Genomic DNA, 24124 nt, shown 5'->3' with positions numbered 1-24124 from the left:
TGCCGGGCAACACCTCCCGCCTCCCTGACGCTGCCGGGCGGAGGCCGCCATATTTGTGCCGGGGCAGGCGTGTCGGCGTGCCTGTTATCGCGTCGTCGCGGCGGCCCGTGCCCGGTGCCCTCTAGCTCCCGCCGCAGCCCCGCAGGTGTGAGGGCCGCCAGCCCCTGAGGGAGCCCCGGAGAGGACGCGTGGGCTGGGGGGGAGAGGCCTTTATTGGGGGGCAAAGGCGCGGAGGTGAGCGGCCTGGCTTGGGGTGCTGAGAGCTCTGAGGCCCCGCAGGGCCCTGGCCAGCCCCACCGTGAGGCACCGGGGACCCCCCTCGGCTCCAGCACCTTGGCTGCAGCAGGGCAGGGGCACACAGTGGTTCTTCACAGGGGACGGCTGCCAGCTTGGCCATGGCTACAGCGCCTGGGAGAGGAAAAGGGGGAAATTGTGCTTTTGGGGTCATGCAGAGAAGCCCCTGTGGGCGACCAGCCTGGGGCGGCCCCTCAGAGGAAAGAAGGGGGTGGATGATGCTGCCATGCTGCTGCTGAAACGCCAGAGCCAGTGTCCCACGTGCCCTCAGGGCTCTGGCAGGCAACAGGGCCCCCTCACCATGCGTGTGTAGTCATGCTGCTTGATGGCATCGTAGCCGAAGGCCAGGGCCACCACTGCCGCGCAGAACTCCAGCAGGCTGAAGATGATGAATATGGAATCCAGCCCGTTGCTCACCATCTGTAGGGAGGAGAGCGGAAAGGTCCTGCAGGTCCTGTTCCCTGGCAGCACCCATCGTCCCCTTCCCCTGTGTAGCAATCGCCCTGTTTGCTTGTCCCATGCAGTGACAGGAGGCTTGGACCCACCACCTGAGCATGAACCAGGAGGCTCTACCTTGTTCTCAGCATCGAAGCACCAGTCAGGTTTCAGATAGTACGGCTTATTCTCGCAGCCAGGGATGTTGCGAGTGATGGCCGTGGTGTGGACAAGAGTGGCCACCAGCGTGCTCAGGATGACCCCCATATTGACGATGCAGCAGGTCTTCACCTGTGTGGGTCACTTCTCATCAGCCATCAGCAGCTATGTCCCTTCTGCTCCTGCCAAGACCCCCACGAGGTGCCACAGAGTGGAGGGAGAGGCTGCCTGGGGCTTTCTGTTTGAGCTGTCTGAGCAGGGGTGCCTCCAAATTGGATTATTCAACTCCAATCAAATATACTCCTGGACAAGCCAACCAGGGCAGCCACCCTCCGTGATGCCTTTTGTCTCCATCATCCGAGACTGACTCCACGAGGCCCTGAAGCATGGAAGATTGCCCCACCACCACCCCTGCTTGATGGGGAGGTTGCTGAGCACCTCCTGAGGGTGTGACACACTTTCAGTGCCTTGCTGTAGACCCTGTGGTGTGAATCTAGGCTGTGGAGGGGTCCTGCCAGCCGCTGGAAGGGGCAGGAGTTGCAGAAGCAATGGGGGGGAATAATTTGTCCCTGCCAGCCTGACCGCAGGGGACCCCCTTACCAGCAAGATGCTATCCCTTTTTTCGCTTTCCACGAGGAGAGAGCCTGAGACCAGGAGCTGCTCGGAAAACAGGAGAAGGGTGTCAGCAGCAAGGCACCCGCCCTGCATGTCCCGGTGCCCCTCCAGCTGTGTTTGGGGCTGCATGCACACCCACTCCATCCCCAAAGGGGACAGCTAGAGTATCTGGGTCTAAGAGGAGGCCCTGGTGATGAGTGGATCTGTGCCCTGATCCACCGAGATCCCCCTGTCCTCATAAGATGGTGAGGAAGGCCAGGCATATCCCTGCTTACCAGGAGCCCGAGCCAGAAGAGGACCCCACTAGCCACAGGGAGGGAAGGGGTGCTGTACTGTGACGCTGTCAGGATGATCCCGAAGCAGACATGGATGATCCCAGTGAAGATGTGGATGGTCTAGGGAAGGATGGGGGAGAGGCATCCCCCCAGTCACTCTGAGCCCAAAGTGCTGCCCGTCTGCCAGCACCAGCAAAGGATGGGTGTCACCATTGCTGTTAGCCACACCCAACCCGATCCCATGGCCACACCGCGTCCTGGCTGTGCCCCACAGTGCCAAGAAGGGACTGGGCACAGCTGGGCGTGCTGCCGCTTGGCACAGTGGCATGAGCTGGCAAAAGGAGCTGGTCCCAACCATCACCGCCGCCCCAGCCAAGGACAACCTCAAGCAGCACAGTCCCTGGGGATACTCGGTCCCCGAGGTGCCCCATCCCCCCGGGACACTGTGTCTCACCCCCAGTGCCTTGGGCTGAGCCCTTCTGAAGCCTTTGACTTGAAATGATGATACAGCAGGTGTGGGTGGCCCGGAGCTGGAGGCCAACTGGGCTGCTCGGGGGTCTGTGGCCGGGATGACCTCCGTGATGATCCTCATGCCCCCAGAATCGGTCACCGTTGTGGCTGCCATCGCCTGTGGGCAGAGCAGGACTGGGGAGCCGGGAAAGCTGAAGGACCAGGCCAGCTCCCACCCTGCCCAGGGACCAGCACATGAGATGTGTCCACACAAGCAGTGACACAAGAAGCCGTGACAGCCTCTTACAAGGATGGCCCACACCCTGTCCTGCACCCCACACCTCACCCCCCACCCAGGTACCTCCTTCAGCCTGGACTTGCCCTCCTCCTCCTCCCCACAGCCACTGTTAGTGGTCCGTTCGGTGTCCGAACCTCCCCAGGAGGTGGTGGTCAGGCAGGGATGCAGTCCCTCTGCCCTTTGCTCCCTGCAGGAAGTTTGTTCATGGAAATCTCGTCAGGTCTCTCTTGCTCAACAAGGCAGCTTTGCCAATGGAGGGGAGAGAGGCTGGCAAAAACCCCACGTGCATCTGCCTGTGCATGCAGGGTGGGGGGAGAGGGAGGCGGGGAGAGGGGCTCTGCAACCCCGAGGTGCACATCACCTCCAAGGGCTTCACTGCAGCCTGGGGAAGGCATTGGACACTTGCCCCTTGGGATGCTCTGAGTAGGAGACTCCTCTGCCCAGTGCCCAGTCCTTTCCCTCCCCAGCTGTGGACACTTTGCTCAGACATTATCTCTGTTAGGCACGTGCCAGCCCTGGCAGGGTCCTAACGAGGTGCTTGGGCATTCATTTGGCTGCCCTCGTTAGAGCCACTACGAGACAGACAGCCCTGGCAATTCCACTTACAGGAAAAAGAAAAAAAAAAAAAAAAAAAAAGAGTGAAAAAGGACATGGCACAAACACCATAAACCCTGTTAGTCTATAAAGGTCCCAAGGAAGCTCCGTTATTGCCTTTTAATTTTCTTTAGGGTTTTTCTTCCTCTGTGAGCACCTTGAGCCCGTGGGTCTGCTCCCCGGTGAGGACAGCCCACCCACAGGAGCGAGCCGGGGGGCAGCAGCATGGTGTGCAGTGCCGGACGGCTCCGGTGTGGGCCCGGTGGGAGCTGAAGGGAAAGGAGATGCAGTTGTTTACGATAGGAAATGAGAGCTCAGCCTGGGAACGGAGCCACTGCACATGGCGAGGAGCTCCCAAGGGGCAAGTTCGGAGGCCCCTTTCCTCCCTCCGCCGGCCACTGGTCTCAGGTCTGCCAGAAAACAGCTATTTCCTTTGTGGCCGTCATCCCCATCTGCTCACCAGGAGGGCCACAGTCCTCCGCGCTGGCCCGCAAGGACCCCCCAGGTTTCCTGGATGTTCGGCGGGTGCAGGGTTGGATGCTGTGGGGTAGGATGCTGGGTGCTGGTCCCATCCCCTCTCATCCTCATTCTCCCCTGTGCTTGGCAAAGTCCCCAGCACTGGGTGCTGCAGGCAGCTCTGGCTCTGGGACCACACAAGGGAGCAAAGGCCCCCATTCCTGCTGTGCAGGGGAAGGGGACAAGGGACAAACAAGATGAGGTTTGCTTCGACCTCCACCCATGACATGCTCTAGTCCGGCTCAGGGAGCAGGCAGGAGGGCGCAGGGCAGGTGGACATGGCCCTGGGACCCTGCTTGGGCTTTTTCCTCCCTTGGAGGCTGCGAATGTCTGAGCACTGCCCAAGCCTTTACTCAAGCTCTTTCTTGGTGGAACAGGAATATTTGAGCACAGGGTTCTGGCATTTCTCGGCTCGGGCTGGCTTCACCCCGCGTTGGCAGCCACCGGCATCACCAGCATTAGGGGCCCCAATGCCCCATCTCTGCCCGAACCTCTCACCGCAGCCCCAGCAAGGGCCAGGACCCTCCACAGCCCCGTTCCAGCTGAGGATTTAGGAGCAGGTGGAGCAACTTTTGGAAGCGCCTTTTCCTTTCCTTTGGCCCTAGAGGGAGCTGAGACGCCTGGTTTGGAGGCACATCACTTCCCGGAGCTCGGCAGAGGCTTCCAGCGCTGGGGCCAGCAGCGGGGCGCGACCCCCAGCGAGAGGTCAGCAGCCACAGCCCCCCCAGCCCGGGCTGGCCGGGGGGGAAACAAGGGGATCGGTGGTACCAGGGCTGGGCACAGGCTGTAGGTCATGGAAAGTGGCCACATCTCGGTGTCTTTTGGGGGAGCAGAGGGACCAACAGCATGGCCACATCCTTGGCTCTTAAGTCTGCAGAGACACCGGAGTGAAGCTGTCTGGCCACACATCCCAGCAGACCCTGTGTTTCCCTGAGGATTTTTCCCAAAGGCTTTCTCTTCATCCGTGCTGCACAGGCTGGAAAACGGGGGACTGACTGGTGTTGACTGGGGTGATGGCCACGAGCCTGGGAGCAGGATGGTGCTGCAGAGGAGGGAGCAGAGTGCCAAGCAAGCCTCAGCAGCTGAGCTGCGGCTGTGGGGTCTCGGCTCTCCCCTGTCCCATTTTGGGTCCTTACAGCCAGCCCATTTCCCAAGTTCCTTGCCTGTTGGCTAGCAAGAGGGAACACAGTTGGTCTGTACCCTCTACCATGCTCTGGGGAACGGGAGGATTTTCTGCACAGCAGCAGGGGTTGTTCAGCTGGTAAACCCAGAGCACAGCTGAGCACTGAACCCAGAAGGTTTGCCCATAGCTGGGGGGCTACTCCCACCAAACCAGCCTAAATCAGGTCCCAGAAAAAAGCTGGTAGGACAGACCCAGCCAGCAAGGAGCAGCTAGCATCTCACCCTGATGCCTGGCTGGGCTCACAGCGCCTCTGGGAGGGGCAGCAGCAGGGGAGGGCAGGGGGCTCACCGGGCACTGCAGCCCACCTGCATCCCCCATTTCCCCTGGTGGAAAATGTCAGGTGGAAAAGAGCTCCCAGCACGCTGGGGAGGGGCTGCTGCCGGCGTTCCCCCATCCCACCGATGGCGTTCCTCTCTCCTGCACCCCCGGCGGGACAGCGAGCACTTGGCCTTGTAAAGGGCTGCAACTGGCGGCACGGCTTTCCAGGAAAAACACAGGGATGGATGAGATTCGGCCGCGCCTGTTCATCGCACTCCTGATGCCTCTTAGCCTTTAACTTCTGCTGGTAACTTGTCAGCGTGCCTCTCTGGGGGGAAAGCCTCTCTCAACACCCCAGTGCTAACGAGTCCCACCAGGCGCTGCCTGGGGTCTGGCTCCGGCACCAAGGGGTGAGGAACACTTTAGCACCCGTGGAAATGCTGGGATCCCCTCTTTAGCCTTTATACAGGCAGGGTGTCCTCCAGCATTAGCGACAGCTTGTGTTCCCAGCTGAAACTGCCTGCTACGGTGGATTTCCTCCCAAATCTGCCTTTTCAGATTCCTAAAGCATTCCTGAAGTTTCAGTCTTTCAGCCAGAAACAGCCGTGACTGCCCTGGGCCCAGCAGCCGGGCTTGGTGAAATGGCTGAGCAAAACCCCTTTCTAAGTGAGGTATCCGTGGAGAAAGCACTTTTCCCTTTCTAAATAAAGCCAGATCCAGCTGGGGATGGCAGGAGCCCAAGGTAGGATGTTACAATTTATTTTGGAAACAGATGCCAGAAGGAGGTGAAGCTTTCAAGCGTCTGGCTGAGCAGATGCGGGGAAGTGGCAAGCCCGGTCAGCGGAGCCTTCCAGCCCTTTATTTGCAGGAATTTCTGGCTTTGCTGATATATACAATGCATTCCTTGGATTTTAGGTGGTTTTGTGGGGTTTTTTTTAGGTTGAGTTTTGCTCTCCTGACAGCTGGAAATCTTTTCTTTGCTGATTATTCTTTTAAATCTCCAGGAGCCGCTCACGCACGGGCTGAGTGCTGGTGCTGGGCAAGACATCTGCCCCACAAGCGTGGCTTTTGGCACGGCCGGAGGAGCGCAAACACACCTGGTCCAGCGCCTGGGGACTCCCACGTCGATGGTTTCAGTACAACGGTCCTGTGTCCCTTAGGATGCCACGGGATGGATGGGGGAAGCCTGGCTGGGTGCTCAGGCTTGGGGGTGTTCAGCGAGAGCCCTCCCCAGCATCCCCTCCCACCAGCACAGGACAAGTTTACGAGCCTGGTGGAACCAAAAGTCCTTTTCCAACCCCAAAAGCCCTGCTTTTTTCCAAAGAAAATAGATTGCGATGGAGAAATGCTTTTCACAGAAAGTTGCTGCTTCCTGTGAAAAACTTTATATCCCCATAAAAATACCAAAAGTCAACATTTTGCTCTGCCTCCAAATGTTTCTGGTTCTCACAGGGCTGTTACGATACTGGTTCCAGAATGAGAAAGCCACATTTTCTGGGACAGGTTTCAGGGTTTTCTTTTTAAAAAAGCAGCTGGCTTTTATCTGTGCCGTGTTCCCTGGGAGGCATAGCACTCCCTGGCCAGTGACCGTGCCAGCCTTTGTATTTTCACTGCAGACACGCTGGTCTGTAGCCCCAGGACCGTGAGCTGTGGTGTCCCTGCTCTGTGTCCTGAAAACCCGTGGAGGGAACCTCCTCCAAGGTTGAAGACCAAGGTAGCCACCCTGGCTTAGGAAATCGGGAGGCAGGAGCAGGCAGAGGCAGGCTGGGGGAGCATCGCTGCCTGCTGGGGGGGTTCTTCCCCTTTTTGTTGCACAGGGCGAATCGAGGTGGCTGCTCCAGTGCTGGTGGGAAGAGCCATGGTGGGATGATTCTGCTCTTTGATGCCTTAGGGAGTTCAACTGCCCCAAGGAGACAGAACAGGGAGGGCAATGCATTATGAGAAGGGAGCTCAAAATGCAACCGGAGACAATCTTTTGGAGCAGGGACTGTGCCATGGAAAACCCCTCGAACCAGGGGCTGGCAGACGTGGCAGATGCAGAGCCGGCTCTCCATGAAACCCCCACCGCACCACCCTAAGGGCTCGTGGGCAGGAGTGCATCAGGCGGGGCTCACGCTGCCATTCGGGGTGCAGCAGCAGCACTCCTAAAGCCTGTCCCAGATGTGTCCATCACCTTCCTGCTACATTTCAGCCTTTGATTGGTTCCCTCCCAGTAAAAATCCTGATGCTGCAGAAAAGCTCCAGCGTATCTCCAAGACTTCACTGAGGCATCGCAGGGTTTCCCAGGACAAGGAAGATCTGCCCTGAGAAAGTCCCGCCTGCCCCATCCCGGTGGGACAAGCGCATGGAGGAGACGCAGGAGTGATGCCACAGGCCAGGGGGCTGCATCCCCACCTCAGCCCCATGCAGTGGCCAAGCTGGGAACAGGGACCATCGCCTCCTCTGCCCGCTGTCCTCTGGGGCTCTGAGGCTGATTAACCCCAGCGGTAACCGCCTGGGAGCCCTCCTGCCCGCTGTCTGGGGGCTGTTCCCAAACCCAGGCTCCCTGGGGTCTGACCAGGCACCAGCGAAGCCCCCAGAGCCTCTGGGACACAGCCCCCCTCATCATTTCGCCTGTCATGGGACCGAGCTGATGGTGGGGTTACATGGGGTTGTGGGCACATGTCTGGAGCCCCCTCCCACCCCAACCCTCTCCCAAGGCACAGAGCCCATGGATGGGGCAGAGCTGCATCCTCCATCCACCCTCCGCTTTACCGGGGATGCTGCAAGGGAGGCGGCACACTTGGCTCCCGGCAGGCCCCGTCCTCACTGGCAGGGAACAGTGGCTGCCAGCCTTTGTTCCAGCATTTCTCCTGCCCACATTGCCACCCTTTTCACGTCCCTTTGGTCATCGCCACCCTCCCAGCTCACCAGCACCATGTCTCCCGGAGCAGGTCCCTCCCCATCACCCTGCTGGGTGCCCAGAACTTCTCTGGTCCCTACCACCCACTGTCCCCAGCCCTGGGGGTACCCACTTCTCCTCAGGAGGTTTCAGGGCTGCAGATGTGCAGAAATTCACATATAGGGAAGGAACACATTTCCACAGAGCCTTAAAACACCTATTCCTGCATTTCCAGAGAAAGCTGCACCTAAATGCAGTGACATGGCAGAAAACTTTGAAGCCTTTGGAAAGATAATCTGGGTTTAAAGATTGAGGGGCTCTAGGTTATCGCCCACTAATGCCTGATTTCACGGGAAGGGGCATTTTGCAGCAGCAGCAAGAGGCTGGCTCTGTTCCAGCAGTGGCTCAGCATGTGGCAGTGGGATGCTCCAGGAGAAAAAAAAAGAGCCTGATGCTGGCAAAGGAGAGGGGAGCACCACACTGGCCAAAGCCAGAGGGACCTGCCAGCCTGGATGGGGGGGTGGCAGAGCTTCGTGGTGGCCCCCCCGGGGATAGAAAGCCTCCGTGGCTGCCATGGGAGAGGAGGTGCAGGAGGCTCTGGAGCCACAGGTGAGGAGCTGGAGCCATAATGGGCTGCAAACACGGGGTGAGCAGAGACAGCCTGTTCATCCCGCTCCCCCAATCTCTGGGGCTTTTCCTACTCAACCAGCTCATTATTTTTTCAGAGCTTGAACAGAAATAACTGACAGCAAGTGAATAATCCATGAGGCTCTGGCTGAGCAGCGCGAGCACTGTCAGGGCATGGGGAGGAGGCTTTTGAAACAAGAAAGAAAACATTTAACTCAACCCAAAACTAAAGAAATGGTTCAAACAGGCACTCTCTGACCCTGCTCTGGGGCTGGAGGTGAGGTCTGTGGGGACACTGTCCTCAGACTGTGGTGAGGATACCCCAGGGAGGGAGCACAGATGGAGAACTCCCCTTAGGGCACCGACAGGTCACCAGGTTGCTCCCACCCCTCTGAAAACCACCACCAGGCTCTCCATGAGCTCAGGATAAATAAAGCTTCAATCACCTACCGGCACACTGTGCCTAATGCTCAGCACCACCCTTCCTCCTTGTGAGGCTCTCAAGCATCCCCACCACCACGGGCTACTTAAGGATGGAAGTCGGTAACGAGCTCATCAGGAGCAAGCAGATCTCTCTTCTGGTTAAAAATGGGCCAGGAGCCCCTTGGTCTCAATTTCCCTTCCCACACATTTTGGAGGGACTGCAGCACAGGTAAGGTTTGGGAGCGCTCCCCGGGTCCCTCTGCTCCATTCCCATCACACAGGATCGCCCAGCCACGTTTGCAGCCTTGTGGGAACAGGGAGCATGTGCCACCAGCGTCCCCATGTCACCCCGAGGAGCAGCCCCAGCCGTGGGAGCAGCTCCTCCGTCGGTGTGAGAACCCAGAGCTGCTGCCATCACCGTCACCGCCGCTGGCAGACCAGCTGCTCCAGCAGCACTAAATACAGCGAGCCGGGCTGCTGTGTCTGTAACGGGGGGGGGGGGGGGGGGGGGGGGGGAAGAGACCAGGCGAGGGTGTTGGGGACAGGAGACCACTGAAGCCAGGCAGGATGAATCCTTTGCCTGACATACAGTGGCTCTGCGGGGCGGGGGGGATTTGCAGCTCCTGTGCTGAGAATCCCCAAAACGAGGAGACACATTTATTGGACAGAGCATTTATTTCAAAGATAAAATAAAGCAAACTGGATATGAGCAGAGGTAGATGGTCCGGCTGCCCACCCGGCTCCCAGCACATGTTGGGGTCTCCGTAAGCTGCCTGCTACACGGCTGCCAGACCTCGGGGAGCTCCTGATCCCTGACATGAATGAACCCCAGGAGCCAGCCAGGTATTTATAGGCAGAAACACCCCGTGAAGCCCCAAGATGCCCCCCCCCGCCCCCCCCAGAGAAGCCCGCTCTCCAAAGCAGGCAGCAGGCAAAGAGTCTCTCTTTGTGACCTAGCGCGGGGGCAGGAGATGGGCGAGGAGGGGGCAAATCCAGGGTGCTTGCTGGCTTTCAGGAGGGGGGTACCAGTGTGTCCCCACCTGCAGCGCAGTAGGAAGAGGATGCCATAGCCCTGGGCATGGGGAGCTGGCTGGGGATGGTTTCGGGAGCATGGAGGCAGGACCCTGCACCGAAGTCCTTGGGGCCAGCACCTCGCTAGACTTCAGGGGCGGCCAGCTGCAAAGAAACCAAAGAGCTGCTGCTTCTAGGAGGGGACAGGGCTCTGGATGGCCCCTGGCACCCACCACCCCGTGGGGTCTGAGGAGGCTCTGGCCTCCCCCCTGCCCCCCACACCCGCCCATGCCTGGAGCAGCGCCCAATGCGGGAGGTGGAGGTGCCTGGGTGCTCCCGGGAATGGGTGACATGCTTTCCCGGCGCAGGGGAGGCACCGTCGGTGGTGGGAGGAGGTCTGTCATGCAGGCAGGGGTCGGACGCTGCTCCTGGGAGCCAGCCCAGCCCCGGCTCCACTTCTAGCTGGGCTGCTCTTTGGGATCGTGGATCACCTCAGTGTAGCTGGGCGGCTGCGGCAGGTCAGCCGGTGGCACTGCCAGGTCCACCCGCGTGGTGCTGGGTACGATCAGCATGGCCTGGGGGAGGGGGGCACGACAATGCTGGGGGTCTGGCCGGGGCTCAGCCCCACTGCCCTTCGCCCCCCTGCACTACCTCATTGGAGCTGAGACGGGTGGCCCGGCACCAGAAATTAGCAGTGGCCACAGCGATGCAGAACTCCAGGATGGTGAAGATGAGCAGCACGATGGAAATCCCGTTCCCTGCGAGCTCCAGGATGGGGAAAGCCCCATCAGCAATGCCCAGGAGGAGGAAACCCGGGCTCAGCCCCACAGGGTGGACGCCACCCCACATTTTGAGGCAAGGATTTTGGGGTTCCCCTCTTCCATCTCCCACCGAACCCAAGCACTGCAGCTGTGGCTCCGCAGGTGCCAAGGTCTCACTCACAGCCCTCTGCCTTGCCGCTTCTACGGCTTGCTGGGAGAATCCAGGGCGTGAGTCATCTCCCGAGTTATCAGCCTAAAATAGGTCAGGCGCACAGCGCCGTGCCGGCAGACGGCCCCATGGTCGGGGTGCCGCCGGCCACGGGCTCCCAACCGTGATGGAGCTGAACCCCGCAGAGGAGCCTGGCAAAGACCCTCCCACGGAGGGGCTCAGGGGGCATCCAGGGAGGAGGCACAACAGCCCCTGGGGGGGTGAAAGGATAGAAAAGGGGACAGGGGAAGGTCCCAAAAGGCTTAGCCCCATCCGGGCAGGCTCAGCCAGCCCTGGGCACCGCTGCTCCTAAGGCAGAGATGGGGGAGCCAGTTGTGCCCCCGCTTACCGGGATGAGATAGCTGTAGTAGTCGAAGCTGGAGCGGTACAGCCCGTTCAGGTTGAGGTCTACGATGAAGGCGACAATGCCCAGCAGAGCGAAGATGGCGCTGATGATGTTCATGGTCTGGCTGCCCTTTACCTGCGGGTGCAGAGAGGCTTTGGGGGCAGCTCTGGGGTAGATGTCAGACCCCAAAGCTCGTGGGGACACCCACCACCCTGGCTTTGCCTGGCTGAGCCCTGGGGACTGGCCACGGGTAACAGCGCAGGCTGTCATTGGGTTGTTTTTTTCCTTTCCTCCTTCATATTGCTTGTTTCCAGAAATAACCCTGACACAAGCTTCAAATGTGGCCTTGCCCCAGTGGGTTTCACCTGGGGCTGAGCAGCTCCCCGCCTCCCAGGATCCCTTCATCCAGGAAACAGGGCAGCGGTGGGGATCCCTGGGGTCACTCACCGCACACTCTGTGGGGCTCTTCTCCGCCCCGATGGAGAGGCAGCCTGAGATGATGAACTGCACCGGGACAGAGGGGGACAGTCAGCCACCACCACGGTCACCCTGAGCCCCCCAAACCTGCACAGCCACAGGGCACTGAACACCCACCCAACACTAACAAGCTATCCACAGGCACAGCCCCACAGTGTGCCCCCACAAGCGGGGGCACAGTGACCCCCCCTTGTCTGTTGTTAGCCCTTGAGCTTTACAGCTGCTGAACCAGAACCCCCTGTCCCCATTCCTGGGACTCTGGCGGGCACCTCCTTGGTGGGAATCTCTCCCCAGTGGGCATCTCTCCCTGGTGGGCATCCTTCCCCCCGTGGGCATCTCTCTTTGGTGAGCATTCTTCCCTGGTGAGCATCCGTCTCCTGTAGGCATCCCTTCCCCATGGGCATCTCTCTCCCGTGGGCACCCGTCCCCTGCCCCAGCTACGCACGGACACGCCGCCCAGGAAGGGGATCTCGCCGATGACGAAGACGGAGGTGTAGACGCTGGTGAGCGTGGTCAGGACGATCCCGAAGCCGATGTACATGAAGCCGGTCATGATCTGGATGGTCTGTGCCGTGGGGCAGGGTGAGGCTGGGGTCAACACCCCCGCACACACACCGCGGAGACAGGGGTGCCCCGGTCCCCGAGCCGCTCCGGGGCCACAGCATCCCTCGGTGGGGCAGAAAGCCCAGGGGGTTGGAGGCGGGGGTGGGGTGGGGGGTGTCCAGGTGTGCCAGCCCCCCACCTCGCCCCCCGACTCACCCCCATCACCCGGTTCTTGCCCTTGGGCAGGGTCTCGGCCGTGTACATGACGGCGCGGCTGCCCAGCCGCAGGCTCCCCATCCCCTGCATGGGGGCAGCGGGACACCCCGCGCCGGCCCGCAGCAGCTCGGTCCCCCCGGAGCAGCCCGGCCCCCCCCCCCCGGCCCCGCCCCGCCCCCAGCCCATTGGCGCAGCGCCGCTGACGTCACAGCTTGCGGCATCCCCCCCCGGGCACCGCCCAGCCCACGCGAGCCCCAGACCCACAGGCGGTCCCCACCACCCAGCCTCGTGCGGGGATTCCGCGACCACTGGCGGACCCCCACGACCCACGGATGAGCCCCCACCGTATGGCTCTGCAACCCATGCGGGGACCCCAGTGCCCCGCCCCACGGGGGGGCTGCGCAGCTCACGGGTGGCACCCCCACCCACCCACGGTGGCAAAGGGCCATCGAACAGATGGGCTGTGAGGTGGGGGAAAAACAAGCAGCGACTCAAAGCCACCCCACCTCCAGTAGGGAGCAAAAAGCAGGGCACCCCGGGTGCAGGAGAGGGGACAGCTGGCCACTGTGCCCGCCCTCCCCGTTCAGGGAAGGGGTCCAGGCCATCATGGCCCCACAGCGAGAAGATGCTCAGCCCCCAGCCCACTCAGGGCCAGGGGAAGGGGAGATGAGGACAGCAGGAGTGCTGCCGCCACCTTAGCTGATCTAAGCCCTGCTGAGAGCTGCCCCCCAGCCCGTGGCTGTGTTTAAAAGAGATTAGAAAGAAAATTAAAAAATAAAATTAAAAAAAAAGCTCTCTGCACTGAGTTCCTGGAAGAAAGATCCATCAAAGGCCATTAGGTATGAAACGCCTCCGCGCTGCGGAGAGCATCGCCCAGCCAGGGCTCAGGGCTGGGCACGGCCCTGCCAGGAATCCCCCCCCCGAGCTGTGGGCTCCAGACCCCTCAGCACCCCTTCCCCAGGCAGGGGGGCACCCAGGCTGCCCATCAGCCAGTCCCTGCTCCCTGGTTGTGATGGAGGGGGTCCCGTCACCATTGCATCCCTCCCCCACCAGCCAGCTACTCCTCACTGCGGTGGCTTCGGGGTGTCCAGCCAAAAGCAAGAGGCAAGAACCCCAGGTAGGGAGGAAAAATAAACCAGAGTCAGTAAATAAAGCCCCATGGACAGAGGGGGCCACGTGGTACCGCCCTGCGCACCATCACCCTGCACCTGGCACTGCCCACACAGCCAGCACCCACACGGCGAGGGTCCAGGGGGCTCAGCCGTGACCAGGCACAGCCCGCCAGCAGCAGAGGACAGGCACGGCTCATGCCCCAGCCCAGGGACCTGCCCCACCCCCATAGCCAAGCAGCTTTGGGGAAACAGTGAGACCCCCTCAGCCCCTCTCCCCCAGCAGCCTAAGGCTGCACAGCCTCACACCCAGCACAGGAGCTGAGGTGTCTGTCAGCTCACTAACTTTCCCCCCACCCACCCAAGAGCTCCGCTCTTGCCCCTCCTTCCCTGCAAACTGCCCCAGTCCCCACCAGAGCATCCCCAGGGGAGGTGACGCTGCAGCCATGCCGGGGCAGGAGGCTGCACTGCCTCACTGCACTGGCATCCCTACATCAGGGACGGATGCTTTCTGCCCACCGCCCAGGCAGAGGGGTACTGGCATGCTGTCCCCCCCACGCTGGCTGGCTCCCAGGTAGCCACGGCAAAGAAGCCACGCTTGCTGAGGACCCAGGCCTCCTGCCCACCCCATGGTGAGTGGCACAGGCTGTCTGGCAGCACCCCAGGGACCCTCTGGGGTACACAGAGGCACTGGGGACACATCACACACACCCCTACTCACCCCAAGCCCCTAGGGGAGCACACAGGCTCTGCAGCCCCCTCCCACACTTTCTGCCACAGGTTTATTTCTAAAAAGAAGGAAGCGATGGCAGGGTCCACAAGAGCGGGGGGTCCCCAGGTATGGCCTGGGCACCACTGGCTGTGGTAGGGGTCATGGCCACAGCAGAGCGCTCCCCCACATCTTCCTCGGCCCCCCCCAGCTGGTGCCCACTCCGGCGGCGGCGCACCGAGCAGTAGCAGCCAGCCATGGCCACAGCGGCAAGGATGGAGCACATGGCCACCATGGCCAGCATGGTGCCAGGGACAGGGAGCGCTGGCCCTGTGGGGGGAGGCAGCAGGGTGAGGAGGGCAGCAGGGTCACCCCAGCAACCCCCCAGCACCGCGGGCCAGCTCACACTCACCAGAGTCCCTCTTCTCCCCCCGCACCACAGGGATGGAGGGGTGGGGAGGCAGAGCCGTGCTGGGCTCCGGTGCAGTCGGGAGCTCCGTGGGCACGGGGGATGAACCAGGCAGAGCCGAAAGCAGCCCCAGGGGACCGACACGGATGCTGGCTTCCCCAAGGAGCCCTGCAAGGAGAAGCCCATCAGGCACCGATGGGTACAGGCACCCCTCATAGGGCACATAGATCCCACCGAGGTGGGGACCCCACTCTTACCCACGCTGCCAGGTAGCCAGCGCCGCCGCCGGCCCCCGCAGCCGGCCGGAGAGCCGCAGCACGAGCAGTCGGCCCCATCCAGGGAATGCCAGGCGGCTGCCACACGGTCATAGGAACAGGCTTTGCCAGCAGTGCTGGCAGCCCCCTCTGCCACAGCCTTCAGGTGACAGCGGAGGTAGATCTGCAGGGACAAGTATCCTGTTCACCCCCGAGCTGCCCCATGGCTCTCCACCCATCACCCCCTCCCTGCGAGGGTGGGTGGCATCTCACACCCCCAGCCCAGACCTGGCTGCCGGAGGAGTTTGGGAAGAGGAAGGTGTCCAGCTGGAAGCGGAGGAAGCGGTCTCCACGCTGGGGTAGGAAGCGAGAGCGACCAAGCTGCCCATCCCGCAGGCACCTACCAGGGTGGGAAACAGGGTGAGACAGGCACTGCCGCCCCCCGCAGGGTCCCAGCACGGTGGAGAGCAGCAATTCAGGGGGCAGCAGCCACCGTGCTGTGCCCAGCACTGGCACCCACCCGTTGTCAGCGATGACCTTGTATTTCAGCCGTGCTGCCGCGCTGGGGCTGGCCACACACTCATCCACGAAGACCCTCAGGGGCAGGCGGGGGTCGGTTCTCACCGAGGCCTCAATATTTATCAGATCCCCCAGGGAATAGGTGGGCTGGAGCAGGCGGGAGGACCAGGTACCTGGAAGGCACATGGCTGTGGCTGCCCCAAGCATCATCACACCAGGGCCCTGGCCAGGCAGGTGTGTCCACCACACACAGGGCAACGAGGGGGTCTGGGGGTCCCTACTCACTGTCATATACATCCAGGGCAAAGCGCAGGGGTCTCTGGTGAGCGATGGTGGAGCCAAAGGGGACCCAGGTGGGCTGGATGGCCCTGGATGAAACACTGCCCATCCTGTACCGCAGAGCATCCTCAAGTGGGGTGATGGGCTCCTGGGCACCCCTACCTGGCACATCCCTGCACACAGGCACCCCCAGCACCCTCCCTGCCCAGGAGATAGAGGACCGAGGGGTCCCACAGTGGAGCTCACCCAGGGAGCGTGGGCACACAGGGCTCAGCAGGAGCCAGGCTCCATGGGGCTGCCTGCTTACCTGGGGTAGTAACAGTCCACAGGGAGGGAGAAGGGTCTGGCTCGAGCCACGGCCCCCCCAGCCAAGGGGTGGTAGTGGAGGACATTGCTGTAGTGGATGCTGTCCGGGAGGAGCTGGGGGAATGAACAGACACAGGGCTGGAGGTGTCACCTGGCTCAGAGCAGGGGTCCCCTTCCTGTCCCCAGCACCCCAGGAGGGGTGCTGTGTGCCCAGGAGCCAGAAAACCCCTCAGCACATGGCAAGAGCCAGGTTTCAGGTCACTGGTAATGGCCCCACTCAGTTTAACTAGCGCTCCCACCCTTGCATAAAGGGGTGGTTGTCCCCGTGGGGACAGCAGGGCTCATGGGGACAGCCTTGGTGCTCACCCAGCACATGGGTGCAGTGACAACCACGGCACAGGCACCCTGATGGTTGTAGAGGACCCACCATGCCTGTCCCTCCCCTCGTGGTTTCCTCCCCAGCCACAGGGGCTTCAGTCACAGCCAAGGATGCCCTGATGTTGTCCCTCCCCTGTGGGACACCGTGCCCCCTTCTTCCATCCTACACCCATGCCAAGAAGGTCCCTGCTGCCGCAGCGGCTTTATCAGGGACACCTCACCCCTGGCTCCTCACCTGCAGGGTGGTCCCACAGCCCTCCAGCGGGTGCTCCAGCCGGTACCCGTCCTGGTCAGCAGCCGTCACCCCACAGCTAGATCCCAGAGTCAGCTCCCCACCGGTCACACGGCTCCCCAGGAGCCCAGCCGGCACCGCCACGGAGAGCCACATGTGGCCACACGTAACAGAGACTAGGTAGGGCAAAGAGGGGGGCTGAGCCAGCTTGCTAGGGACCCCCAGGCTGCCTGCTCCCAGGGGAACAAGCCCCCGGCACAGGTGGACCTCAAGCCCCCCTGTTTTACCACTTACAGCCTTGGGGAGGATGGGGAAAGAGGTGGCCCCAGGGGCTGAGCTGCTTTGGGCTGTCCCCCCAGGGCACCCATGTGGCTATGATGCTCCTGAAGAGCCTCCATGGGGGGATGTGGGGGGACACAGGACCCACCCCAGAGCTTCCCTCGCTCAGGACCCAGCCCCTCAGCCCCATGGCTGGTACATGAGGCAGCCTGACCTACAGACCTGCCCTGCCTGGGGTGGAGAGGAGCCCACAGTCTTCCTCCCCCAGCAGCCAGGCCTTGCTGGTGCCCACCACCCCACAGCAAACAGCCCTCGGAGAGGGCAGCCAGACCCAGCAGGACTCCCCCCAAGCCAGCCCCTTACCCAGGGCATCCTGCGCCCAGGCTGCAGCCACAAGAGCGAGCACAAAGCCCCTTGCAAAAGCCTTCATGGTGAGAGAGGAGGGGGAGAAGCAGTCCCTGCTGATGGCTTTTACACCTGGGCCAAGGTCGATGGGCCACAGCTCTCCCAATGGGGCGCTGGGTGGTCCCTGCAGCCCCACCCCCAGCCCCTTGCACCCACCTGGGGCTCGTCTCTGCAGAGCTCTCCTCCTCCCAGGGGGACAAACCGAGGGCCCTGGTCCCTGTCCCTGTTCCTTTCCCTGGTCCCAGTCCCTGTCCCAGCCTGGGGAGTGATGGAGAAGGTGGGGGTCAGTCTCTGGGGGGTCAATGTGCTGCCCTCATTGCCCCAAAAGCAGGCTGGTCGCTGCACGCAGGGTGATGGGCATGTCCCTGGAGCAGAGCAGAGCCTCTGGGGAAACTGAGGCACAGTAGGGCACTAACCCCTGTTCCTTGGGCTGCGCTGGGACAAGGGGGCACACAGCTCACCCAGGCACCCTCAGCCTACCCTCCCCATCCCGGCTGCCCCCCAGCTCTGGCGTGGGCCATCAGGCAGGGGAAGGGGCGATGGGGAGGCACCGAGACAAGCAGCACTGGTCCTGGCACTGACTGGACCCTCTCTCCCCTGGGAGCCTATGGTGGGTCCCGCAGGGGTGGGCACCCCCCAGCACCCCATGGCGAGCAGCCTGCAGCACCAGGTGACCTGGTTGGTGGACCCAGCGCTGCCCCCACATCCCGCTTCCCCCCATGGCTGCCCCTGCCCCAAGCTCGATGCTGGGGGCAGACCTGCTGCGTGACCGCAGCCGCTATGGTCACTGACACCAGTAAGGAACGTCCCTGCCAGTGCACCCTCAGGTGCAGAATCTGGTATTTGTTCCTGTTAAATTCCCCACCCTTGACAATTGCCCAATTGTCCTGGTTTTGGCAGGGATAAGAGTTATTTTTCCCTCGCAGTACCTGCTGCGGTGCTGTGGTTTGGATTTAGTATGAGAATAACGCTGATAATGCACTGAAGTGTTTAGTCGTCGCTAAGTGATGTTCGTACCAAGCCAAGGACTTTGCAGCTCCTCAGGCCCTGCCAGCAAGAGGGCTGGTGGGGCACAAGAAATTGGGAGGGGACACAGCCCGGACAGCTGGCCCCAACTAGCCGAAGGAACATTCCATACCATAGAATGTCATGCCCAGTATAAAAACTAGGGGGGGGGGGGGGCTGGCTGGAAGCTGGTGATTGCTGCTCAGGGACTGGCTGGGCATCGGTCAGCGGGAGGTGAGCACATTGCTTGGGGTTTTTCCCTTCTTCCCTTTAGATTTTATTCTTTTCCCCTTCCTTTTTATTACAATTGTTATACTTTTATTATTATTATTGGGTTTTATTTTACCTCAATTATTAAATTGTTCTTCTCTCAACCCTTGAGTTTCATCTTTTCCCCCAATTCTCCCCCCCACCCCTCTGCAGGGAGCAGGGCAGCGTGAGCGAGCAGCTGTACAGCACGTAGCTGCCAGCTGGGGTTACACCACGCCACCAACGCTCCCCCCAGTCAGCCCCCTCTGCAGGGCTCTTGGCCCTCCAGAGAGTCACCAGCAGCTCCCAGTCTGCTATCAACCACAGCGACTGGTCTCCAGCCAGCTGTAGCCCCATTCCCTGCACCCCTTTGAGCCCCATTGTCACCCGGCATGGCAGCTGGACACCTCGTCCACAGGGACACTGTGAGGGACAGGATCAAAACTGCAAACCCCAGAAAAACAGCATCCCCCGCGTTCCCGTCATCCATGCGGTGGGTGACCTTATCATAGCAGGATATCACATCAGATAAGACGGGACTTTCCCTTGGTCAGCCCCAGCTGGTGGCACTCAGTGGTGGCATTGTTCTTTGAATGCTTTCAGTAGCACCCAGGATGACCTGCTCCGTCATTTTTCCGGGTACTGAGGTTAGAGTAACAGGGCTGTAGCTTCCTGGAAAGTACAAAGCCTTCTTGTATGTTGGGATATGGTTGGTGAGCTTCCAGCAAGGCTCCCAGGACCTTGGGTTGATGACTGAGGGGGGGAGGTCCTGCTATGACACTCTTCCATGCCCTGGGATGAATCCCACCCAGGCCCACAGGCTCGCGGACATTCCACGGGTGATTTCAGTAACCGCAAATGGAAAATCACTGTCCCCGCAGCCATGACCCTCCAACTCTGTTGGACACCCTTGGGCACACAGATAAGCTGGCGGTGCTTGGCAGTGCTGCCGCAGCAGTGGGAGGGCAGATGACTGGGGAAGGGCACCAGGAGCAGCTAAAAGCAGAGAGGACGCCCAAGAGAGACGAGTGCCCACGGAACTCTGCTTGCCGGACCTGCTTGCCCTGAGGACGAGATGTTGCTCAGCGTGGCTTTTGGCAATTGGGGTCCTGCTGGCGCTGGCAGGCAGCACGGCCGCGCACGGCTGCGGTGAGTGCCAGCCCTCCCCACGGAGGTGGCGGAGAGAGGCTTGTGACCTTGCGAGGGGCTGCGTGGAGGGGACATGGGGTCCCCAGTGACCTCCTGCCACTGAATGCCAGCGGTGTGCCTGGCCCCTCTCCCTCCAGTCGCCCCCGCACCACCTGGTCTCCAAGCTGCTGCACCAGCTGGAGGACTCTGTCAAGAGAGATGAGCCACCAAACCCCAGCATCCTGCTGGCCATGAACCTGGCCGGGGCCACCGACAGTTCTGCCCGCCAGTGGCTGCTCCAGCAGATACAGAAGGAAGCCGTGAAAAAAAGCCCAGAAAGGTAGGGAGGGGCAGGGGGTGCACCCCTATGGCAGCACCCGGTCCTGGTGGAGCCGGTACCGCAGGCTTGGCACTGCCGGCTCCCTCCGCCCTGCCAGGGACTGGGGTGCTGGGTCCCAGCCCACCACACCCGCCCCGCTGCTCTCTTGTCCCCGCAGACATGACCTCGGGACAGGTGGCTCTGTACGTGCTCGCCCTCCTCTCCTCCTGCCAGAACCCCCAGCAAGTCCACGCGCTTGGGCACAACTGTCGACCTGCTCAGCATCCTGCAGCAGAAAACGGATGAGGAGATGGCCAGCCTTGGGTACGCCGTGGTGGGAGTGGGGGACTGGGGTGACTGGGGAGCATCTCCCACCCCACACCCTGGCCCTGCCATCAGCTCGCCGCACTTTGTTCTGTAGAGACGGAGGGTGTCCCAATAACCACCCTGTACAGCGTGAGCCTGGACGCCCCTGGCCCTATGCCTGGCAGGGGCGGGTGGCTACCGAGGGCCATCTGTGATGCTGGCCAAGCAGGTGCTGAGCCCTGAGAGCGACATCTCCGTGGGTAAGGGACCCCTCCGGCCCCGCCACGTCCCCCTCCACTGGCAAAGCCCTGCTCCCGGCGGCTCTGCCCCAGTGGCCTTGGCAGTGATGCCAGGATCTTGCAGACACCCGTGCCGTGGCGGCGCTGGCACTGACATGCACGTACAGCCACGTGGATCTCCAGGATGAGCAGGATCTGCTCTGGGAGGCACTGTCGACAGTGACCAACGAATTCCTCGACGAGCAGGAGAAAGGCAAATGGCATGATTGGGAACATCTACAGCATGGGGCTGGCCCTGCAGGTATGGGTGAGGGCTGCAGTGTCCCCGGGCCGCCCGGTCCTGCTCCAGGGGCTGCTCACGCCACCCTCCAACTTCCTCCACAGGCACTGGGGGCCACAAGTAAGTTTTATGCCCCACGGGAGTGGGACTGCACCCAGGCCTTCTCGGTGGTGTACAAGCATGACTACCCGCCTGCCCATGGCCATTGCCCAGGTCCTGCCTGCCCTCGTGGGCAAGTCGTACCTGGAAGCGGCTCATGTGGATTGCGACGCCATTGCTGGTATGTCCCCAAGCTTACAGTTGTTCCTGTCCCCAAAGCTGGGTACAGCTGGGGTTCACAGAGGTACGGCTGCTGCCGCCCAGAGCCCCCCCAGACCCTGTGGGGATGATGCTCCTGCACTGTGCCCCCTGGCACTGCGCTGGGTGCCCACCCTGCCCCTCTCGCCTCCCTGCAGCCTCCATCACGGTGCACTACTCCGTCATCAACAAGCTGCGGGGAAAGCACTTCAGCTACACCATCTCAGTGCAGGTCCCACGCGGCTCCACGCTGCTCAGGGTGCTGCAGGAGGCGGCAGCGAAGGAGCCCAACAAGTTCAGGTGAGAGCCAGAGGGGCTGGGGCAGGGGGTCCCAGGGTATCCCCGAGCCCAGCTCCAAGCCCACCCGCTTCGCTGGTAGCTTCAAGACGGAGCAGACGTCCTGGGGCCCCATGGTAGTCTCCATCCACGGGCTGGCCGCCAGCTCGGCCGACAGGACATACTGGCAGTTCCTCAGCGGCCAGGACGCCCTCCAGGAAGGTGGGCCCGGGCTCGGGGGCGCTGGGGGCTGTACCCGGGGCCGCTGTGCCCCAGCCTCATGCCCCTTCCTCTGCCGCAGGGGTTGGCACGTACAAGCCGCACATGGGGGAGCATATCCAGGCTGTCTTCAGCACCTACTGAAGCCATCGAGGGATGCCACGACCCACCACGGAGGCAATAAAGAGCCACTTGCAGCACAGACCCCTGTGTGTCTCCCTCTGAGGCAGCGGTGCAGGGTGGGGGGAGTGTTGCAGGGCATGGGGAGAGGCCAGGGCAGGCCTGGGAGGGGCATGGGAGCCTCAGCGGGGCTCCTGCCCGGCCCGAGGGTGGCGGGCACCGGGGGAAAGCGTCGTGGAGGGACACGGCAGGGATTCCGTCGAGCCCACCTCCCGGAACTAATGTTCCCTCGCCGCATTTCCCGGGGGACACCAGTGGGACGGACGGCGCTACCGGAAGTGTTCCCCGCCGGCTGGTTTCGCGGTGGCCGCAGGGCGGTGCGCTACAGGCACTTCCGGCCACCGGCGGCGCGGCGGGGCGATGTGGCGATGGCGGCTCCCGCGGCCGCTGCTGGCCCGAGGAGGTCAGGGGAGCCCGGGCAGTGCCCGCAGGGGCCGTTGGCTGCCGCGGGGAGCGGGCGCGGGAGCCCGGGTGCCGGCGAGGATGAGCGGGGGCGGGGGGCGCAGCTCTGACACCGAGACGCCCGGGCCCCCTGCCATTAACGGGGAGGCGCTGAGGTCTGGCACTGCTGGCCGGCTGTAGGGGCTGGGGGGGGGGGGTGTTGGGATCTGGCCCGCCGGGGACCCTTCCGAATCACCCCGACGCTGCCAGAGCAGCTCCCGGGAAGCGAGGCCGCCCCCCCCCCCGGTGCATCAGGCCCCGCTGTGAGTCCCCGCTCTGTCCCCAGGTCCCGGCGCTGTCACCGTCCCCCGGGCGGGCCTCAAGAAGTACGTGCTGCCCCCGGACTACAGCGGTAAGGGGGATGTGCGGCGGGGAGACACACCCCCCCCGGCGGTGGCGGGGGCACCCCCAATCGGCTGCCACCCAGCCCCGGGGTGTCCTGGGGCCGGTGGCCCTCACACGCTGGCCCCCCGGCAGGTATCACCTTCCCGGAGAGGACGAAGCTGAAGTTCGTGGACAAGGTCCCGGCAGTGCCCAAGGTCAGACGGGAGCCTCGGCAGCTACGTGACATCCGCGGCCCATCCAGGCAGGCCACCCACTTCACCCAGGGGCAGTACGGGATCCTGGTGAGCGGGGTGGGGTCCTGCGTCCCCCAGCTGGAGCCGTGGGGGTGGCGAGGGGGAAGCCCAGGGGGGCCAGGGGCTGCGTTTGGGCAGCCTGGGCAGGAGGTAGGGAGGGTGCAGGAGTGGGCACCCCCAGGCTGGAGACCCCCGCCTGGTTGGTGCTGAGTCCTTCCATGGGCAGTGAAAACACCAAACAAGCCAGCAACTGGAGGGGACCGGCACCAGACTGGCTCCAAAAAGCTGGAGTAACTGAGCTACCCCCATCAGGAAGGGCCCCAGTTTCTCCAGCGAGGGGATAAAGGACATAACACCGAGCTTAAACTGGAAAGGCAGCTCTGAGACATCCTCAGGGAGGCTGCTCCCCCCCACAAAAGCACGTGGGGAGGAGAAGGGTGATGGCTGCTAATGCAGGGCCAGGATCGGGGAACCTCTGTCCCCCTTGTCTTGCCAGCACCTGGTCCCTTAGGTGCCCTGTCCTCCCCCCGCAGGCCTTGGGGGGTGGCTACCTCCACTGGGGCCACTTCGAGATGATCCGCCTGACCATCGGCCGCAGCATGGACCCCAAGAACATGTTTGCCATCTGGCGTGTGCCAGCCCCCTACAAGCCAGTGACGCGGAAAAGCCTGGGGCACCGCATGGGGGGCGGCAAGGGTCCCATCGACCACTATGTGACGGCAGTGAAGAGTGGGTGCCTGGTGGTGGAGGTCGGTGGGCGCTGTGAGTTCGGGGAGGTGAAACCCTTCCTCACGCAAGTGGCCAGGAAACTGCCCTTCCCTGCCATCCCTGTCAGCCGCGACAGCCTCCAGCAGATGCAGCAGGAGGAGGAGGAGAAGAGGCTCAACAACCAAAATCCCTGGACCTTTGAGCGCGTCATCACTGCCAACATGCTAGGGATGCGCAAGTACCTCAGCCCCTACGACCTGCATCTAAAGGGACGCTACTGGGGCAAATTCTTTCTGAAACACAGGGTGTAATGAGCGGCTGGGGAGGGGGCCACCTTAATTAAACCTTCCCCACAAGAACCTGTGTCAGCTGCTGTGGTTTTTGGAGGCGCAGATGTGGAGCCAGGAGCATCCCGGAGGTCATGTGTGCATCAGGGCTTGTCTGCCCCTG

At 62.2% G+C, this 24124-nt stretch overlaps 5 protein-coding genes across 6 annotated transcripts; 2 read left to right on the top strand and 3 right to left on the bottom strand.

Annotated features, from left to right (window-relative positions):
- Positions 1-196: 196 nt before the first annotated feature.
- On the bottom strand, positions 197-2715 carry LOC114013850 (membrane-spanning 4-domains subfamily A member 15). Its single transcript, XM_027795277.2, has 7 exons — positions 2590-2715; positions 2233-2406; positions 1779-1898; positions 1489-1545; positions 868-1020; positions 595-714; positions 197-408 (listed from the first exon to the last, which is right to left on the bottom strand). Exons 2-7 carry the CDS (start codon positions 2401-2403, stop codon positions 400-402), a joined length of 630 nt encoding a protein of 209 aa, XP_027651078.1. The 5' UTR covers positions 2404-2406; positions 2590-2715; the 3' UTR covers positions 197-399.
- A 6949-nt stretch (positions 2716-9664) lies between these two features.
- LOC129785119 (membrane-spanning 4-domains subfamily A member 12-like) lies at positions 9665-12716 on the bottom strand. Of its 2 annotated transcripts, XM_055813409.1 has the most exons (7): positions 12571-12716; positions 12257-12376; positions 11782-11838; positions 11338-11469; positions 10671-10784; positions 10511-10594; positions 9665-10184 (listed from the first exon to the last, which is right to left on the bottom strand). In XM_055813409.1, exons 1-7 carry the CDS (start codon positions 12658-12660, stop codon positions 10164-10166), a joined length of 618 nt encoding a protein of 205 aa, XP_055669384.1. In that variant the 5' UTR covers positions 12661-12716; the 3' UTR covers positions 9665-10163. The 2 variants fall into 2 exon arrangements, with proteins under 2 accessions (XP_055669384.1, XP_055669383.1); XM_055813408.1 differs by having other exon boundaries at positions 9665-10594.
- Positions 12717-14447: 1731 nt separating this feature from the next.
- On the bottom strand, positions 14448-17490 carry LOC106112845 (zona pellucida sperm-binding protein 3-like). Its single transcript, XM_027795256.2, has 9 exons — positions 17408-17490; positions 16769-16941; positions 16157-16269; positions 15856-15959; positions 15572-15743; positions 15340-15451; positions 15055-15235; positions 14801-14965; positions 14448-14718 (listed from the first exon to the last, which is right to left on the bottom strand). Exons 1-9 carry the CDS (start codon positions 17472-17474, stop codon positions 14468-14470), a joined length of 1338 nt encoding a protein of 445 aa, XP_027651057.1. The 5' UTR covers positions 17475-17490; the 3' UTR covers positions 14448-14467.
- A 1997-nt stretch (positions 17491-19487) lies between these two features.
- Positions 19488-21969, top strand: CBLIF (cobalamin binding intrinsic factor). Its single transcript, XM_055813431.1, is given in 14 exon segments — positions 19488-19802; positions 19804-19855; positions 19994-20188; positions 20329-20405; positions 20407-20481; positions 20580-20621; positions 20623-20716; positions 20820-20950; positions 20952-20996; positions 21080-21163; positions 21165-21318; positions 21431-21572; positions 21652-21770; positions 21850-21969. Coding segments are annotated over 14 exon segments (1296 nt in total). The 5' UTR covers positions 19488-19778; the 3' UTR covers positions 21912-21969.
- A 226-nt stretch (positions 21970-22195) lies between these two features.
- Positions 22196-24025, top strand: MRPL16 (mitochondrial ribosomal protein L16). The gene is made up of 4 exons (XM_055813406.1): positions 22196-22350; positions 22675-22740; positions 22866-23014; positions 23500-24025. The coding sequence occupies exons 1-4, from the start codon at positions 22308-22310 to the stop codon at positions 23983-23985; spliced, it is 744 nt and encodes a 247-aa protein (XP_055669381.1). The 5' UTR covers positions 22196-22307; the 3' UTR covers positions 23986-24025.
- The last annotated feature ends 99 nt before the right edge of the window (positions 24026-24124 follow it).

This window comes from Falco peregrinus, chromosome 9, assembly GCF_023634155.1.
Source record: "Falco peregrinus isolate bFalPer1 chromosome 9, bFalPer1.pri, whole genome shotgun sequence".
Classification (NCBI taxonomy): Eukaryota; Metazoa; Chordata; class Aves; order Falconiformes; family Falconidae; genus Falco; species Falco peregrinus.
This window is presented reverse-complemented; position numbering and strand designations above follow the sequence as displayed.

What these genes read in the sequence shown, in the direction of transcription:
- LOC114013850 (XM_027795277.2), bottom strand. Translation starts at nt 2,403, where the DNA reads ATGGCAGCCACAACGGTGACCGATTCTGGGGGCATGAGGATCATCACG. An exon ending in TCTTCTGGCTCGGGCTCCTG is followed by an intron (nt 1,546 to 1,778) that starts GTAAGCAGGGAT and finishes TTTTCCGAGCAG; the next exon opens with CTCCTGGTCTCAGGCTCTCT. An exon ending in GCTTCGATGCTGAGAACAAG is followed by an intron (nt 715 to 867) that starts GTAGAGCCTCCT and finishes TCCTCCCTACAG; the next exon opens with ATGGTGAGCAACGGGCTGGA.
- LOC129785119 (XM_055813408.1), bottom strand. Translation starts at nt 12,660, where the DNA reads ATGCAGGGGATGGGGAGCCTGCGGCTGGGCAGCCGCGCCGTCATGTAC. An exon ending in GCAAGAACCGGGTGATGGGG is followed by an intron (nt 12,377 to 12,570) that starts GTGAGTCGGGGG and finishes CCCACGGCACAG; the next exon opens with ACCATCCAGATCATGACCGG. An exon ending in AGAGCCCCACAGAGTGTGCG is followed by an intron (nt 11,470 to 11,781) that starts GTGAGTGACCCC and finishes CTGCACCCGCAG; the next exon opens with GTAAAGGGCAGCCAGACCAT.
- LOC106112845 (XM_027795256.2), bottom strand. Translation starts at nt 17,474, where the DNA reads ATGAAGGCTTTTGCAAGGGGCTTTGTGCTCGCTCTTGTGGCTGCAGCC. An exon ending in GTGGACTGTTACTACCCCAG is followed by an intron (nt 15,960 to 16,156) that starts GTAAGCAGGCAG and finishes TCTGCGGTACAG; the next exon opens with GATGGGCAGTGTTTCATCCA. An exon ending in AAGGTCATCGCTGACAACGG is followed by an intron (nt 15,452 to 15,571) that starts GTGGGTGCCAGT and finishes CCACCCTGGTAG; the next exon opens with GTGCCTGCGGGATGGGCAGC.
- MRPL16 (XM_055813406.1), top strand. Translation starts at nt 22,308, where the DNA reads ATGTGGCGATGGCGGCTCCCGCGGCCGCTGCTGGCCCGAGGAG. An exon ending in GCCGCTGCTGGCCCGAGGAG is followed by an intron (nt 22,351 to 22,674) that starts GTCAGGGGAGCC and finishes CTCTGTCCCCAG; the next exon opens with GTCCCGGCGCTGTCACCGTC. An exon ending in AGGGGCAGTACGGGATCCTG is followed by an intron (nt 23,015 to 23,499) that starts GTGAGCGGGGTG and finishes CTCCCCCCGCAG; the next exon opens with GCCTTGGGGGGTGGCTACCT.